A 19,758-nucleotide genomic window follows, 5' to 3' on the forward strand; every position below is an offset into this window, starting at 1 on the left:
AATAAATCACGAGGAGACAACAACAATATGCTACATGTAATTATTATCTCCCGTCCTTTATGATAGGTAGATACTCTCTCAAGCTGCTCTGAGCACAACGGAAGGACCTCCGGGGAGGCCTGAGCGAGAAACCCGAGACGTGGCCTGTTCGGGAGCCGGTATTACTCTCGTAAAATTACTGTGAGGTACACCCGTTACTTGTGCCTGTCATAGTGTAACTGGTAACTGCCGATTCTCCCGAAATCAAAGTTGTTCTTGCAGGCTAGTCTAAACACTTTTAGTTTGGTGATTCGATTGCTCTGCCACCTAGTGGACTATTTGCAAACCTATCAGCAACTACCGCTTGAGCTAGTTGCCGGGGTCATGGAATCTTTCATTCGAGGACGGAATCTTCCGTCGACTCGTCTAGACGCCCGTCGAACAGGGGAAAAGACATGACATTGCAGCATGGGCAATGGTCGAACCAGCTTTGAGAGTTGTGGAAGATCTTCCCCCGCGTAATCTCCCTGCTGGGATAGTGTCCTCCACCCCGATTTAATTCAAGAATACACACCTATATTGAGTCTAATAACCGTTAGTTTATTGATATTAATATCAAACTGGTTGGCCTTTGCTGTTCTTCCTTAGTGTGAATGGTCAGTGAGACCTCACGGACGGCACACTGTCTGTGGTGTAATAATTGTTTTGGAGTGACAAAAAGGCACAAAGACCACCTTAGTCCAATTACAGCCAGGCCGATACGAAGGGGATGGTGCCTTGTTAGATCTTGAAATGCGCCACAAGCATGTCAGCCCCTGACTTGATTTAATCAAAAGGATAACAACTATGCAGTGACAGGATATTACCGGGGAAAGCCTGTTGGTTAATTGCATCGATCCTGAATGAGAGATTCATTATCAATCGTGATGTTGATCTTCAGTGGATCAACTCTCCAAGTCAAACAGGCAGCCAGTATTACCAATACGAGCCCTGACTGCCTCACAGTGACTGCAATACTGCGTAGATACAGTACCACCACCACGGCCGTCAACCGTCTCCTCTCCTCTTCCCGCTGTAATTTATTATTCACGGACGGACACTAAGAAGGTAGTTCATGACAACCCCTTCATCTTTCTCCAGACCGTGTCCTCTTCCACTTCCGCCCTCCTCCTTTCTTCTTCTCTTTCTCTCTCTCTCTCTCTCTCAACCCTTTCCTCTTTCTCACCTTCCTCCTAATCTTCCTTTGCCCTTGCCCACCCATTGTCACCCAATCCCCGATTCCTTGGTTGACGGGTGCCTCGATGCCCGCTCGGTGATTCTAGGTATCCGTTATTCCCTTACCTCATCCCGACTCTCGCTACCAGTACCATCTTTCTTCGCCGCAGAGCGCAGTCGGAACCTTTGAACCAACTCCCGACTCTGAGGTCATAGGCTACGCACTCAATTGCCTGCAAGCTATCGACTGCATTGCAGAGCGGTAGCTTTTTTCACCTTCTGGCTTTATCGCGACTCGACTTACAGCTCAAGTGGTATTAGCATCCAGAAGGTCCACGAGGCAATCTGGCCTTTCTGCGCGCGACTTGCCTGCCCTTTTTCCCCTTGTCTTCCAACCACCCTCTGTGTCTCGACGACTCGATGATTAGAGGTTAAGAAGAGGATCTGCGGAAGCTTGCTCTATACCTTTTTTCTTTTTCCCTTGTATTTTCTTTTTTTCCTCGTTTCTGGACATCCTTGCTGGATCTCCTTATTCTTTTTTCTTCTCCTTTCTCGCCGAGTGTCGTTACGCGCCTGGCCAGTAGACCACTTCAGGACGTTCCGTCTGTGATTGAAGTCGTCTTTTATATTTGAGACATTATAACGATATTTGCTACGTCCGTCAAGTTTTATTCTAAATGTATGTTGCGGGTCCAGCATCACCTCCCTGAATGTTTCGTGATTCGCAGACTGACAATTATTACGTGTCATAGCTCTTTACGATGATGAACCCTTACATCAGTTGGGCTCTCCTGCTCGTCGTGGCAGGTGGCCTGGGCTGGTACTACAATGGCCCGAACCCCAAGCACAAGACCCCTATAAAGCCCGTCGTGGAAAAGACGGAGCCTGCGCCGGCCGCAAAGAAGCCTAAGCGCAAGACCAAGAAGTCCCCGGAACCTACACCTGCCCCTAGCAAGCCCGTTGAGGAGAAGCCCGCCGTCCAGCCTGCTGTTACGAAGTCTGAGGAGGCGGATGAGGAGATCGACAAGAAGGAAATGGCCAAGCGTTTTGCCGCCGTGAAGAATGGAACTCCCGTGCAGTCTAGTGGCAGCGCCAGCGCTGGTGGTAGCAAGTCCCAGAAGAAGAAGAAGACCAAGGCCGCTCAGGTTGAGAACGGCGAGCGCTCTACCTCTCGTGTCTCTACTCGCACCTCGTCCACTACCGGAGCCGACGCCGACGATGATCTCTCCCCCGCTGGCTCTCCCATGGTGAACGCCACTACTGGTTCCGCTGGATACGTTTCGGATATGCTTGAAGAGCCCGCTCCGGGCGCGTCGGTTCTCCGTGTCACCGGTGCTGTGTCCTCGGATGCCACCAAGAAGCAGAAGCCCCAGTCCTTCAAGCAGGTTGAGACCAAGAAGCAGCGTCAGCAGCGTTTGAAGAACGAGGCCCGCAAGCAGCAGGTCCAGGAGGCTGAGGAGCAGAGACGTAAATTGCTCGAGAAGCAGCTCCACATGGCTCGCGAAGCTGAACGCCGTGAGGCTGGCATCAAGCCGGCTCCTCCCCCGACCAACGCTTGGCAGACCAAGGCTGCTCCCGCAGTCACCAACGGCACCCCCAAGGTGGCCCCCTCCCCGAAGGTGGAATTGTTGGATACCTTTGAGTCCGAAACTCCCGCCGCTCAGGCTGCCCCCAAGAAGGAATGGGACTCCGGTCTTCCTTCCGAGGAGGAGCAGATGCGCATTCTCGGTGTCCAGGACCAGTGGACCACCGTTTCCAGCAAGAAGACCAAGAAGAAGGGAGGTAAGACTGACGAGAGCGAGGCTAGCGCTCCTGAAAGCCAGCCCGCTCCTGTTGCTGCTGCTCCCGCCCCTGTTGAGCAGCCCAAGGTCAAGGTGACGCCCACCTATCTTCCCGATGTCCTTCGCTCGAATGTCAAGGGCCACCCTCTGGACTCCGACTGGGCTGCTTAAACCCTCCATAGATCAGACAAAAAACGAAGCTAGCCCCGAGAGGCATGCTTGTCTGTGATTCATTCAGGACGCCTAGATATCCTGAACTGTATTTATTACTCATGGCTTTGGCGTTTGGGGCACTCCATTATACCAAAAACGTACCATGTATTCTGGCGAGTTGCTCTGTTCTGACCGAGAGATCCAACGGTGGCAGAAACGCAACGGCTTGACCGAAGAAACACCCAAAACTCCCCAACAAAAAAAGAGATCTCATGTATTATTTCATCGTTATGCTCGGTTGCTCTTATTCTTATTATTATTTTAGTCTTGGATTCTCCCTATTTTTTCGCTGTTCCCTGTTTTTCTCTCTTAAATATTGTGATGATGCTTATTGGCTCGGAGGATTGCCCCTTTTGCAGCCCGGCACTGTACTCGGCCCATGCACACTCTGGGGTTCCCTCCTTTTATGGGACTGACAGATGGCAAGTTTGGGTCGCCTCTAAATTGGCAACGCTTGCCAACATTTTCCTGATGTGTCTTACCTACTATTTCGAAATACCTCTTTAGTACGCGAGCGGCATGGCGACCGTGTTGGCGAAAATAGCATGGATGGCTATGGATGTGATATCAGTGCGAGCGTGGATGGTTCCTTTCTTTTTTTTTTTCTCTCTCTAAGGGGAGCCACCTGGCATCTTATGTGTTTCTAATTTAACCTTCTTTGCTTCTTGCTGCTGTAGTTGTGGGGTTTGGTTTTGTCCTTAAACTCCATAAATTAAGTAGGCGACTACAATTCAATCCTCCTTTTCATTCGCAAGGATCCTCGCAAGATCTTTTTTTAGGTCTTATGCTCCTTTCTGCCCTGGTTGAGTGTGCCAGGTTGGAGGGTTCCTGTTTCACGATGATCGGGTTTCAGACGCCGGATCCTCCGCCGAACGACTTAAAATTCGGTCCCTGTTGGGACTGTGGGGGGCTATGTCCGACCGGACTCCGCTGCATGGGTTATGGTCATTTCGGGGGTGGGTGTAAGCCCTCAACAATGTAGGGCGGAAGGAAGAGGCCAACTAGAAGTAGTTGTAAGCCTCAAGCTGTGAGGGAGAGGGGGGTTTTCGGTGAAGAATGAGGAGAGATCTCCCGCGGAGCCGGGGGGCAGATCTAGTATAGTATGCAGTGTGAAGAAGCAGATGTTAGTGTTAAAAGGGAGATCATGGCGTCACGGGCCAGGGTCGAACCTCCCGGGCTGGGGACCGCACTATGCCTCTCCCGGCTTAGTGTCGAGTTCCGGTCATCGTGGCCTGAACAGCAGTCACGGGCCTTCCTCTCCATCACCGCGGAGGTGCTGCAATCATCCATCTTCAACTCCTCTTCCGTGAGCCTGGCTCTTCTTCTTTCTCTTCTTCTTCCTCCTCCTCCTCTTTCCCTCTATATTATACCCTTCATTTCCTGGCAATTCGGTTGCTCTGCCTTCCATCCTGCCACTCCTCCCTGCTACGAGACCTTAAGCTTGCCACCTAACCTCTCTCGGCACCCGCTCGAACCCTTGTTTGTTGTCCCTTATTCGGACTAGTTGCGGAGGGTTCAATTCGTCCCTCTCCCACTCTCGCGGTCGCTTTTCTCTCCTATACCTTCGACTCTATCTATTATCGCTATGGCACAAATCCGTGGCACTGCAGGCTACAATTTCGGCCACCAGAACCCCTTTGGGGGTCCTGGTCGGGTAGAGGCAACGAGCGATCCCAGTCCCCTGGATGCTGTCCGCGAACAGACGAGCAAAATTGAGGATTGGCTGGACACCATGTCCGACCCTGTCAAGCCGTATGTGAGCCCTTCGACATCATTGAGTCTTACTCTGGTTCAGCCTCCGTGCTGAAAGAGGCGTATTCGATCGCTCGCATGCGGGAAAAAGGACTTGTCACTGACACCGTGGCTTCTTTGCTGTTCAGGTATCTGCCAGCCATTGGTCGCTTTCTGATCGTCGTCACCTTCATTGAGGACAGTCTACGCATGATTACCCAATGGAACGACCAACTCTTGTACCTTCGTGATTACCGGAAGAGTAAGCATGGCTTTTGGCCCCGTCCCTCCTATATCCGGTCGCACCCGCCGTGGGGCCGGATCGCAGATCGACTCTAACTTGGGCTTTGTCGCATTACAGTTCCCTGGGGAGTCACGCATACCTTCCTTATCGTCAACATGATCGCAATGGCAGCTTGCTCGTTCATGGTCATTGCCCGTAGACACACGGAGTACGCTGTTGGCGGTCTCTTGGCTGTCGTCATTGTTCAGGGTCTCGGTTACGGATTGATCTTCGACCTCAACTTCTTCCTCCGCAACCTGAGTGTCGTCGGTGGCTTGCTCATGGTTCTCTCCGACTCGTGGGTGCGCAAGAAGTTCGTCCCCGCCGGTCTTCCCCAGCTCGATGAGAAGGATCGCAAGATGTACGTCCAGTTCGCTGGTCGTGTGTTGTTGATCTTCCTCTTCATCGGGTTCGTCTTCTCGGGCCAGTGGAGTCTCTGGCGCATCATCGTCAGCCTGTTCGGCTTCGTCGCGTGTGTCATGGTCATTGTTGGCTTCAAGGCCAAGTGGAGTGCGATCATGCTGGTTGTGTTGCTGAGTGTGTTCAACGTCCTGGTCAACAACTTCTGGACTGTATGTTCGCCCAATGGCAGGAAATTTGTGTGATGCGCAATAACTGACATTACTTTAGCTTCACCCCCACCACCCTCACAAGGACTTCGCCAAGTACGACTTCTTCCAGATCCTGTCCATTGTGTAAGCTACCCTTTACTACCTTCCGATACATTCGCAAGAAACGCCAGCTAACCAATATGCGCTCATTACAGCGGAGGTCTTCTCCTCCTGGTCAACATGGGCCCCGGCCAATTGAGTATGGACGAGAAGAAGAAGGTCTACTAAAGGAAAACAAACACCATCCACGAAACCATTGAGTGCTGGGCATGTGATATGATATTCCCGGGGCCATGGGACAGGGACCCTACTATATGAAACCCTTATTTTTGCTTTCCCTCTCATCTTCCTCTCGTGCTTTTTTACTCTTTTTGGGACAGAGAAAAAAAACAATCTATTGTCCAGTCATACCACTATGTTATAAGCAAAGCAACAACACTACTACCACTTACCACTTCCACTACTACGAACATATCGGAGTTGAAATCATAGCATCATCATTTCCACCATCTTTCTACTGAAAAAGACTGTTTCTCTCTCTCCCTCCAACTACTAGCCAACTAGTTAGCAAGCTGCGTACCTAGCTATCTTCTACTTACCGCCGCGGCATAGTAAAGGAATAGCATGCATCTTTGCTTGCCCTGCTCTTATCTTTTGAATCCCCATACCCGTATAGTATTCAGGGAGGGGAATGCATCCAACTATGTCAATGATAGTTATAAGAAGTAGTAGTAGTAGTAGTAGTAATGCCTTTAGGTATGTGTGTATGTGTATGTGGGGTATATTCATTGATCTGAACACGTTCTTTCTGTTTTAGGAAAGTAATTACAGTAGCCATCCATGTTAACATCTATGACTGATTCAGGATTGACGGACTTCCTTCCTGATTGGGTATCTTGTTTAGACGCGGATATACTTACCCTAAGTACTTACCATACAGAGTATTCATTAGTATATATTCTATACTATACATGCTTTTAAATGGAGTCTACGCTACACCATAACAGACATTCGGCTCTATGCAGAACGATCTAAGTATATGTATTAAAACAAAGTAGTATACATGAAGGGTAAAGGTTAAGGTCGGAGAACAAGAGAGCGAATGAAGTGAGGAAGAGAGCAAACGCAAGGACAGACAGATAGACACGACAATTCGGCTCAAAGCAAAGCAAGCAAGCAAAGATATAGGAAAAGAGGAAACAGACTAGGGATAGTACTCTGCGCAGAGGAATCGGGAACATCACACACACAATAGTCAAAACCAAGCAAGAGTAGCAATAATGCAAAATGCGTATGCAGCCAGTCAAAAAGGATAGTGAGTCAGTTGGATGATGATGTGAACAGTCTTTCATGGCCCGATGTAGGAGGGAGTGGATGAAGGATTATGTGTTTGTTGGCCCAGCCATGCATACACACGTTAGGGAACTCCCATGCTGTTCAGTATGATGCAACGAGAAATATATCTGCCATGGAATGGGTCAAGGGGCATCAAAACGGAACGCTTTTTAGCTGCTGCCAACGCCGAAATATACACACAAAAACAAGCCAACAGAAAAGGAATCCAACAGAAAGGGGGTATTTCTGCTACCCAAGGAGCAAGACGAGAAAAAATAAGAGCAAAGCAGGCTTCCATGATTCAACAATGCACGAAATCGGAGGAAATATGACACGCCCTCAGGCAAGTGACCTGGGCGATATGCGGATAGGCGGACAGATCTTTAGGGTCATATATCCATACTCCAACGCCAAGGTCGGAGACGTTCAAGATGACCTAATCCGATATCGTCAGGCGAGTCATTGATTTCCAAATGCAACAATTGAACCTTGTTGTTGTCACGTTGCAAGGTAGATAGGGCTTGTGAGATCGTTGGAGGGAAATGTTTACCGCTATCTTGAGTTGCTTTGGAGACAGGCCGTGACGTCGGGGTCCCGGGCTGATGCAAGGAGACCCGCGGAGACTCCACTTCGGTATCGCCAGGTGATGACAGCGTAGAACATGAATCCGAGCGCGAGCGGAATGATGGGGAGATTACGAAGTTGGCCTGATCACGTCCGAACATCATTCTGGGCGATGAGGGCGGAGAGAATTCGTCGTCTCCTTCCGAATCGTCCTCCACGGCTCTTGGATCGTACCAGCCGTCGGGGGCCATGCGAAGCGGGGAAGGCTTATGGGCATTCTTCTTTTCGGCAGGTTGGGTGGCTATGGGAGGGAGCTGCTGGGCAGGAGTGACGGGCTTGTTGACATTTCGGTCACCGTCTACGCGTTGTCCACTAGGGTCATTGTTGCGGACAGTATCGCCAGAACGCTCTTTGCCAGCCATCACTCGAGCACTGGGCGGGGGTTGTAGCATCCATCGTGTTTCGGCGCGGCTCTTGGGTCCACTAACGATGGGAGGATGAAGGTCGTTGACTGGGGGTACACGAGCAATGTAGTATTTGCTGGAGGAACCAGCATCTGCTTTACCGCGACCTGAAAGTCCGACGGAGGAACCCTTGACCTCCACATCCTGACCCCATAACGGTTCGTCCTCGCGCTGATTTCGCATGCGGCTCCATCGATCGCCCAACGGATGCTTCAAACTGCTCTTATCCTTCTTGTTCGCCGAATTGCCCCCGCGGCTCACATCCTGTGTGGAGTCTGCTGATATGCCGGTATTCCAAGAGTCGGTCCGGCGATGGGCGTTGCGGTGACCACCTCGTCTAGCGGGAGGACCAGGACCGAGAGCGATTTCCTCGGCCCATCCTGGGTTGGTACTAAAGGCGGTGGGTTGTGCTAAAGGCCTCGGTTGGTCGGTGACGGTAGCATCTATCCTATCCTTTTCACGTTGCGATCGAACAGCTTCCTTTTTGCGCTTGTGGCGGTCTAGGGTGTTGGCACAGGGGGTGCAGGTGGCGTAGTAGAATACAGCGGACTGGACGCCACGGTAGAGCCACATTCTGGCCTGGCCACCAGAATCGGACGAAGGAGGTTGGGGAGGAGAGTAAGGGAGGAGTAGGAGGGGGAGGGAGAGATCGAGAAGGAGATGGGAGGGAGGGAGGGAGGGAGAGAGGAAGGAAGTCGGGCTACCACGGACTAGCCTAACGATGCCAGCGGGAAGAAGAGGGAAATCCTAGCGCTTAGAAAGACCAATTGACCCCGGGGTATAGACAAGAGTGTTGGGACGGTCGCAACAACATGAAGGGCGCGCTCGGAACCGGAGGGGGAGGGAGGGCACAGTATAGTTGATAGCGGAGAGGCAGTAGGAAGTGGCGGTCGCCCAGCGACCGGGGAAGATTGGCGTCAGATAATGGGGGAGGAGGAGGGGAATTTGTTGCAGAGTTGAGTTGAAGCGGTCTGGAGGAATGTTGGTGGAAGCAGAAGAGGTGATGACAAAGAAATGAAGCAGAAGCAGAAGCAGAAGAATAAGAACAGAACAAGCGGAGGAGAAGAGGAGAGAGGAGGGAAGAGAGAGAGAATAGGAAGCAAAGGAGAGAGGGAGGAAGGAAGAGGAGTCAGAGTGTAGTAAGAGGGAGAGAGGGAGGGAGGGAGGGAGGATAGTACGGGGGGGAAGGAGAGGAGAGGAGGAGAGGATGGGACGCCGAGCAGGTAACAGCCACAGAGAGGGAGGCAGAAAGAGAGGATCAGGGGAATTGAACTGAACTGAGAACTGAACTGCAACTTCAACTTTGAACGGTCGGGTTTTGGGCCGCACTTGGCACGGGCGGGGCGGGCGGCAGAGAAAACGGGGCAGGCTGTCACATTTAGATTTATTTTCGCATGCTTTGAATTCATTTATTATTTATTCAATTCATGATAATTAGATTGTTAATTATTATTCAGGTGGTGGTTGTATTGTTGAGGAAGTCCCTGGGCTGGGAATAAAAATCTCATACATACGATATACTTTCTCTCCACCTGCAAAGACGAGACGCACTCCCATAATAAATTAAAATAAAATCGAAGGCAGGAATAAAAAGGGTAAATCTCACGAGGGGGAAAACCAAAACCAAAACTAAAGCTAAACTAAATCTCCAACCACTTGGGACGAGCCCCTGGAAAACCTGGGACAGGCCCAAACCACAAAACGTAAATCCGAAAACGGCCAGCGTTAGATCCTCCCTAAATGAATAATACGTACTTGGTAATCACTAATCAATCTCATCATCGTAACCGAACTGGATGATGGAGTCTGGGACGCGTTTGCGTTGTTCACCCGGATGGATTCTTTTTAGTCAATTACTAGCTGTGCACAGGGCAGTGCAATGCAGTCTGCGGTGGCATAAGTAGTTGTATCTAAATAAATGTTGGAGGTATAAGAATAGAGAGGTTCTGCACTTTTATAATAATAAGATTATAATAATAAATTCTGCCAGCAGAACCTAACTAGGAATAGCATCAACTCTATTATTAATAAAGCTATTCAACTCTTTAGGAATAGGGTATTTTCAATAATTCTTGGCATGTTAGCTGTTTAATAGATATTAACTACTACTTTTGGATATTTACAGGTAGTTATGTAGCCCAACCATAGAATACCTGCCTGAAAAGAATAGAATAAAGCTATTTATAATAGCTGGAATAATATTTATATTACTATTCTTAAATAATAAAAAGATAGAGATAGTAATAGAGACAGAGAGTAGAAATTATTTATATTAAATATCTGAGCAGATTTAAAAATTTAAATTTAATATTATAATTTGGCTGCTAGAGCAAGTATATTAATATACCAGATAAAATATTCTATTAATTAAATAGCTTTTTTATATTTATTAATATTATTTATTTATATAAGGATTTAATAGATTTACTAGTAAAAAAATTATTAAGATTATTTACCTACTTCAAATTAAATAAATTTAATAGTAATATTGATATAGTATTACTTCTGAACTTATATTTTATTTAATTATTATAAGATTTTCCTACCCACACAAGCTTGTGGAATTGCGGGTATTATATAATTTTATTAAAAATTATATTTTAATAATTATAAATAATATTATTATATTTTTATATTAAAAATTTAAAATATTACTAGAATGGCATCCCCTGCTGATATATAATAAAATAAAATAATTTATAAATAACTTAGATCTAGAAATATATATATAAAGATTTATAGATAATATATTTTAACTGATTTACTGGCCATGTGATAACTAGCAGTAATATTATTTAGATTATAAAAAGTTTTATAGTATCAAGTTCCAGATAATAATTATATTTAATAATCTTATAAGTACTTTATCTGAGCTATATAAAGGTTATATAAATAATGCAAAAATATAAAATATAAATTATATTAAAAAATAATTACACGCTGCTAATACGGGACAAGAACTATTTTATTTATATAGTAATATTATATATAAAAACTGATATAATATTATTATATTATATTCTGAATATCACAGACTATCTACTGAATAAAAATAGTTTAATATTTATTTATCCTGGATCTGAATCTCCGTTAAATGAGTATTTAATAGAATTATTAACTTCTAGTATAATAATATATTAAAATTATTTTAAAAGATTAGAATACAGGCAGTTGAAAATAACTATATAATTATTATATTTTTAATTATTATAATAATTTGTATTCAGCAGGAAAATCAGATATTTAATTAATTTAAAATATAATCTTTAACTTTGGAGACTTATCTCTATTCTTAAAAATACTGAAATATAATATCTAGTTTTAAATTAATATTATTAAAGCAGGATTTAAGAGATTCAACCCTCCCAGCTAGATTAGTATTATTATTCAAATAAAATATTAAAAAGATATTATAAAGTATTATAAATTTTTTGATTACTGTTTCTCGTGTATTCAAAATTTTTTTTTATTTTAATAAAATAGATAGTGGGCTTTATTCTAAATTAAATTTATATATAAATTAATATATAAATATAATATTATTTAATATTTTAAATAAAAAAAAGTAAATTTTAAGAATTTGAATCAATCTCTACTGTATTTAAATATTTATATTATTTTAATTTAAAATATTATATTAGATTATCTTGATAATATTATATTTTTTTATATAAAATATCTTTTTTTTAATACTTTATTTTCTAGAGATATTCTCTTTCTATAATTAATCTAGATAATTAATCTATTAATCTAATATTTTATTAAGTATTTAATCATAATTAGTTATTATATTAATTTAAATAATCTTATATCCCTGGCAATGCTTATAGACTAATCTAGTAATTTAAGTTTTAGCAGTTTTATAAGGGTGAATGTGTTGAGATAGTGTGAAGAGTATATCTTATTCGCGAGGGTCAAACGTAGGTCTATTTCCTTAAAATATTATTACTAATTATCCTATCCTCTACCTGCAAATAGTTAAAATATTCACAGGCAGCCTGTAAGTCATATAATAATATTAATCAAGTCTTATAATAAGACTGCTATTAGTATAGATATTTCTCATAATAATCTAATTATAAGAATTATAAGAATTTAAATTTTTATAATTATTTTTTTTCTACAAGGCCTTGATCCCCAAGACTATAAATATTAATAATAATTATAATATTTATTTATTTAAAGTATTCTTTATAAGACTAGTAATTTATACTGCTATTTATAAGGATCAGATATTATTAAAACCCCTGCTTATAAATCTTATAAAAAAAATTAAATAAAAAAAGATTATCTGTTTTTCCTATTTTATAATATTTTTATAAAAGTTTTTTTATACTGTTCTCTACAAAGTCTTATTATAAAATATTACTATAATATTTTATCTTATATTAATATACTACTTATCCTCCTCCAGTATTTTCTGTAAATATATTTCTTATAATAATCTTTTTTATAAATCTCTTTCAGTAGGGCTTTTTATAAAATATATAAAATATTACTCTCTATTTACAGGGCCCTATAATTTATTATAAAATCTTAAATTTCTTATAAAGTATCTTTTAAAATTTAATATATATTAATAATAAATCTATTTTAAAATATAAATCAGGACTCAGGACTCAGGATTTCTAGTAAAATTCTATATAAATTTTTTTAATTTAGAATTTAATTTTTTTTTTATAATTTTTTTTTCCGCCCCCCCCCCTCCCCCGCGAAAATATTTATATATAATTTCTTTTTTTATATTCTATAGTAGTTAGCTACTTGCTTAACTAGTATAATATATCTTATTATATTTTATAATAACCAGCTAGCCTGCCAGGCATAGTATATCTTATTATATATTATAATAATTAGCTAGTCTACCAGACGCGGTATATTTTCTATTTTTTATAATATTATATTAATATCCTTCTTTTATATAATTTAATAAAAATATTTATTATTTTTATTATATATAATTATTACCTGCTCTCCCTCCCCCCTGTAAAAAAAAAAATAAGTAATTTTTTTATAAATAATTATTATATTTTACATAGTATAATATCTTTATATAAAACTTACTTTTTTATTATATATTAGTATACTGCCACTGCTGTTACTGTTAAATAAATTTATTTTATAATTATTATTATAACTTTATCTCCTGTTAACTTATTTTTATTATTTATAATCCTTTCTTTTAATCTTTTTTCTGCAGTAAACTTCTCTTTTTTATAATATTAATTAAATTCACAATTAATAATAATAATTATTTATTATTATTATTATTATTAATATAATTTCTTCTTTATCCGCGGCCCCCGTGTCTTCTATTATAATAAATTATTTTATTTCTGCGGGTATCTGTATATATATATAAATATTAATTTATTATAATTTATACTCCCCGTAAGTATACTTAATATTATCTAATTTTCTATAGTATCTACTGTCTACAGCCTTTATAAAAATAAAATTTATAAAGAATAATATATTTTAATTAATATATTAATAACTTTAATTATAAAAAATCTTTATATTTATAAACTATTTCTATCTTCTATAAATATTTCTAGAATAATTTAGAACCAGCCAGTTCTACAGATAATAAAATTTATAAATTAATTATTATACCAGTTTATGGAGCTGCCTGCAGAATTCTAGTTTATTAAATATTTTATAATATATCCAGCTATTCTGCTTAATTTTTTTTTCTAGAAAATATTAAAACTATTTTCCAGTTAAAAATATTATTAAATAATAATATTTATTCTTTAATCTATATTCTTTATTAAATAGATTTTATAAAAATAATTAAAAAAATATATCCAGCTTTATAAAATTATTTTTATAATTTAGATTAAAATATATCCTCCTCTTAGTAAAAAATATAATATATATTATAAAAACTAGAATAGTGCCCTGACTTTTACAGTATATATTAATAATAATTATAATAAAAAATATAATAATTACTTTTATACTAATTACCAGATATACTTATTTTAATAATAATTAAAATAAATATATTATAGAATTAATATAATTTATTTCTTATTTTATAATATAAACTTTATCTACATGCAACATGGGAATGCTCAGTAATTAAGATTTATAAAAAATTAAATAATTATTTTTTTTTATTCTTACAGTATAATCTCTGTTATTTCTTTTATTTTAATAATAAAAATTATCTTCTAGTTATAAATTTTTTATATAACTATAAATAATATAGGTTCATAATAAATTTCTATATATTATTTTTATTAGAATATTCTTTTTATTTAATTAAGATTTCTGTAATCTAGTTTCATTTTTATAAAATAAATAATATTTTTAAATAATATTTACAAAATTCTTTTTACAAGTAGAAATATTCCTGTAAATCTACTTTATTTATTTTATAATACTTATAGAATAAGAAAATATAAAATATATTATAAATTTAAATATTTATAAATAATTCAAGTCTGTAAGCTTATATATTTATTTTTTTTAATATATAATATAATTCTCTATTCCACAGGTCTAATTTTTTATTAGTCTACTTTTATAAAAAATATTTTATAAATAATTAAATTATTTAATTTACTACAAAGCTCTTAAACTATTTTATATAATTATAATATTTTTTTTATTTTTTATAAACAGAAATTAGATTCTTCTTAACTTTCTTATAGATATTCTTGATTTTTTTAAATTTTATAAAAATATTTATCTCTTCCTAAACTTCTTTATAAAAATTTAATTTAATTATTCATAGGTATTCTACAAAAATAATATAAAATAATATCTTTTTAATTAAAATCTGCCAGAAGTTATTATATATAAACTTTATAAATAATAAGAGATTAATCTAATTATTTTATTCAAATTTATATAATTTTGCAAGTACTGTTTAAGAATACTATTTAAATATTCTATTTAATTATTTATTTATAGGTAATAAGCCATACTCAACCCTTACTTTATTATAAAAATATATATAAAATCTAATTAAAATCTTTTTATAAATATACTATTTTAATTTATAATAATCTTCACAGGTATTTTATATAATCAAAAAATCTTTTTTAAAAAGATTTTCATAAGATTTTCTTCTGTAAGACTTTCTTATAAAAAAATAAAATAAATTATTTTACTGTATTTATCTACTACTACTAAAATATTATTAAAGATTTCTTATAAATTCTTTATAATATTAGTACTCATAGATAAGTTAATAATAAAGTTTATTATAATTTTCTTTTATAGCTTCGCGGGTATTAAAAATAATTTTAATAAATTTTATTATTTTTTATAAATTATTCTTTCTCTTTAATAAACTCTGCAGATTTTATAATATATTTATATAAAATTTCTAATTCCTGTCTACTAGAATCTTTGTAAAATTAATATTATTATTTTTTTACTTATAAAATATTCTGTAATAAGATTATTATATAATTTTATAAATATTTATAATTTTAATTTCTACTTATCTAGAATATATAATTTTTCTAATCTCTAGAGAAGATTTTTATAATTCTTTTATTTAATAAACTTATCTGCTTTTTTACTTTTTAAAATTTATAAAATCTCTTAGTTTTTTATAAATTCTCTAGGCCTGTTTATCTTGGGCCAGTATTTATAATATTTTTTTAAATAATTCTATGAATAAATCTTTACAGTAAGATATTTTTATAAAAATAATTTTTTTATTATTTTTTTTTATAAATTATTTTTAATTTAGAATATTTCTACAAATCAAGATCTGCCTAATTATTATAAAATCTTTTTTTTATATTATATTTTTAATAAATTAGAAAGTTATTATAATATTATCTTTCTTAATTTTTTATAATCTTCCGCGGATATCTTTTTTTTATAATCTAGTTATTATAATAAGATATCTGCAGGATTTTAAATTCTTAAATAATATATAATATAGAATTTAAATACTGTAAGATATTATATTTATTATATTTATTTTTATAAGAGTTCTTTATTAGTTATAAAGTATTTTAATATTTTATAATTTATTATAATTTTTATTATGAGATCTACTTTCTCTAACCAGTATTTTTATTTTTTAAAGAACTTAATTATTACAAGTAATTTCTAGTCTAGAATTCTATAATTTTACTTTACTATAATTATCTTTTATAAATAAAATATAATTAGTACTTATTAGCTATTCTTATCTTTCTATAATAATATTTTATTAATTATAAATATTAATATATCTATTTTAATATATACTTACTTTCCTTTCTGGAAATAAATTATAATAATATTCTTTATAAATATATCCTTTAATTTATAAAAGCTCTTATGAATTTCTTTTATTAAAAAATCAGGACTAGACTTCCTCTTTTTCTTTTTATAAAACTTCTTAATTAAGTTAGTAAATAGATTAAATATTTATAAGTATTTTTATATAAACCAGTAATACTAATTTATAAAATTTATAAATCATAAAATCTTTTTTATATTTTATAACTCAGGTTATTTACAGATTATTTAAATTTATCCTAGTTCTATCTATATATCTTTATAATTAATAATAAAATTTAAAAAATTAATCTCCAGCTTTGTAAAGTAACATTTATTTTATTTTATATATAAATTTATTTTTTCTAAAATTTATAATATTTTATAAACCTGCTTTTTATATATATCTAGATCTTATAAATATACTATAATATTGTCTAAATAAATAATAATAAAGTAATTCATGTATTCTATAAATAATAAATTTATAAAATCTTAAAATCCTGCAGATATATTAATTAATCTAAAAAATATAATTATATATTCAAACAGTCTATATTTTATATAAAATATTATTTTTTATTCATGGTTTTTTGTGATTCTTATTCTGTAGTAAATTTTATAAAGATTAAATTAAATAAACTATAATATTTCTATAAGATATTTAATATACTTATTAATTTATAGTAAAGAATACTTGTTCTTAATAATCTACTTATTTAATTTATAATAATTAATATATATTTACAGGCTTCTATCCTTCTTCTTCATAAATAAGATTAGGATATTTATAAATAATTTAAAATTTTAGATTTATTCTTTTATAAGATACTCTTGTAAGTATTTCTATAATATTTTTTATTTTATAAAAAATATTTTATAAATTAAATTTATTTTAAATTTATATTTTTTTATAAGATTAATTTCTAAGTCAATTCCTGATCATAAGAAAGAATATAATATAATTTTTTTTATAAATATTTTTTAAAATTTCTATAACTATTCAGATAGTTCCTCTTTCTAATTCTTATAAATATCTTGGATTATTATAATATATATTTATTTTATTTTTTTCTTTTCTGTAAAGAACTTTTTTATAGATATTTAATATATCTAAATTATTTGAGTTTCATAGAATCTCAAATAATAGTAATTAAATTCTATAAAAAATTTTATAATATATATTTAAAATATTCCCAGTATAATCTTCTCTATATCAGATATTATAATTATAATATTTTAGTATTTTTTATAATTATTCTTAATATCTTCAAGATTTATTATAAATATAACTGTTTTTTTTAAATAAATATTATTTTTATTTATAAATTTTATAAATATTTTTACAGATATTAACTCTTATCTTATAATTTTTATAAATATTACAGAAACTAGATTTACTTTTATTCTTATATTTACTAGTACTTTTATTTTATAAAATATATTAAAATTTTTCCTTATAAATAGTCTTCTATATATTTATAAATTAAAATATATTATAAATAATACTTTCCTTAGCAGTCTCTGTTTTATATAAGTAACTAGTTATTTTTCTAACTAGTTTTCTCTTATATATATAATATTCTATTATAAAATAATCTTATTTTTTATATTTAAAGTAAGTAATAATCCTAGAGACTATTACAGATTTAATTATTAATATTTATAAAATAATATTCTAATTTTTTTTTTATAAATAGTAATTCCGTGGCTTTTCTTCTTATAAAATATATTTATAAAATTATTTTATCCTGTCTGCGAGAAATAGTAATTATTTTTTTATAAATAATTAAATTTTTTATCCTGCCAGCTGAAACTTAGTTATATTTTTATAAAAAATATGACTAGATTTTATTTATTTACAGAAAATTCTGGCTGCTCACAGATCTTATATTTTATAATTATAAAAAATAATTTAAAAAATAAATAAAATTATATTATATCTAATTTCTGAACCTTATAATTAAGTTCTATTTTTATTTTTTTTATTATTAAAAATATACGAAGTTCTTTTCCCCCTTATAAAATATAATTTTAAGAATTTATAACTAAACTTTTTATTTTTTATTATTAAGATCTTCTAGTTAGATTTCTAGAAATTTATAAAGATTCTTTTATTTATAATTATAATAAATACTTATAGTTTTTTCTTTCCAGAGATTATTAAGAATATAATTTAAATATATTATTATAATATATATTCTCTGCTTCTTATTCTAATTATTTACTTTTATAATTAATTTTTACTAAATAATAAATAATTAATAAATAATATAATTATAAGTACTGTAACATTTACTATCTTATAAAAAATAAATATAGATATTAAAATATTTAAGACTTATAATAAAATTTTTAGAGTTATTTAAATTCCTGCAGATTCTTTTAAATTTTATAATAATTCCTAGTTTTAACTTCAGGTTCGTGATCTATTCAAGTAGATTAAATTATTTATAAAAATTATTTAGAAAAGTTTATATTTTTCTAGATTCTTCTATAATTACTTTTATATTAGTCTTATAAATTAGTAAGTCAGAGAATTCAGAGGATTCTTCACAGGTATAGTTTCTGGTATTTTATATAAATATAATTTAATAGACTATCTCGCGGGGTTTAAATAATAAGATTATAAAAATAAATATATTAAGATAATATAAAAAGTATATTTTATTTACAAGAGTTAAATATAGGATCTATTTTTTTAAAATATTATTACTAACTATCCTATCCTCTATCTATAAATAATTAAAGTATTCGCGGGCAGCCCGTGGGTCACGTGATAATACTAATCAAGCCTCGCGATGGGACTGTTATCAGTATGGATATTCCTTGTAATAGTCTAATCACGAGGGTTATAAGGATTTAGATCCTTACAAGTTTACTAGCTATATTAAAAGATATTGATTTTTTATTTAAAAATTTTAGTTACCTGTATCCAGAAATTGATGATACAGTTCTATAATAATAAATATAAATCTTTATATTAAATATATAATTTAATAAGTAAGACTTTTTTATTGTAAGTTAATTTTTATATATAAAATAATTATATAGACCTTCTATCTTTAGTAAGTATACTTATTATAGGATTTAAGTTTAAAAACTATAAATTTATATATAAATCTAATAAGATTTAGCTTGATATTAATAGGCAGGGTAATTAAATAAATAAAAATAACTTTATTAAAGTTTTTATTATAGATAGTAGAAATATCTAATTTTTATTAAATAGTATTACTGGTGTAGGGGTTAACAGCCATAATAAAAAGAATTTATTATTAAAATAGAATATATTTAAATATTGTAATAATATTATTATAGAGATAATAATTAAACTTATTAAATTT

General features: G+C 33.9%; 3 protein-coding genes across 3 annotated transcripts; 2 read left to right on the top strand and 1 right to left on the bottom strand.

Annotated features, from left to right (window-relative positions):
- Positions 1 to 1,955: 1,955 nt before the first annotated feature.
- Positions 1,956 to 3,146, top strand: AKAW2_30639S (uncharacterized protein; the record flags this gene model as incomplete). The annotated part of the gene is made up of 1 exon (XM_041687175.1): positions 1,956 to 3,146. One exon carries the CDS (start codon positions 1,956 to 1,958, stop codon positions 3,144 to 3,146), a length of 1,191 nt encoding a protein of 396 aa, XP_041541086.1.
- A 1,627-nt stretch (positions 3,147 to 4,773) lies between these two features.
- On the top strand, positions 4,774 to 6,041 carry AKAW2_30640S (protein ERV29; the record flags this gene model as incomplete). Its single annotated transcript, XM_041687176.1, has 5 exons — positions 4,774 to 4,940; positions 5,069 to 5,181; positions 5,281 to 5,774; positions 5,833 to 5,897; positions 5,969 to 6,041. 5 exons carry the CDS (start codon positions 4,774 to 4,776, stop codon positions 6,039 to 6,041), a joined length of 912 nt encoding a protein of 303 aa, XP_041541087.1.
- Positions 6,042 to 7,537: 1,496 nt separating this feature from the next.
- On the bottom strand, positions 7,538 to 8,749 carry AKAW2_30641A (uncharacterized protein; the record flags this gene model as incomplete). The annotated part of the gene is made up of 1 exon (XM_041687177.1): positions 7,538 to 8,749. The coding sequence occupies one exon, from the start codon at positions 8,747 to 8,749 to the stop codon at positions 7,538 to 7,540; it is 1,212 nt and encodes a 403-aa protein (XP_041541088.1).
- Positions 8,750 to 19,758: the final 11,009 nt, after the last annotated feature.

This window comes from Aspergillus luchuensis, chromosome 3, assembly GCF_016861625.1.
Source record: "Aspergillus luchuensis IFO 4308 DNA, chromosome 3, nearly complete sequence".
Taxonomy (NCBI): domain Eukaryota; kingdom Fungi; phylum Ascomycota; class Eurotiomycetes; order Eurotiales; family Aspergillaceae; genus Aspergillus; species Aspergillus luchuensis.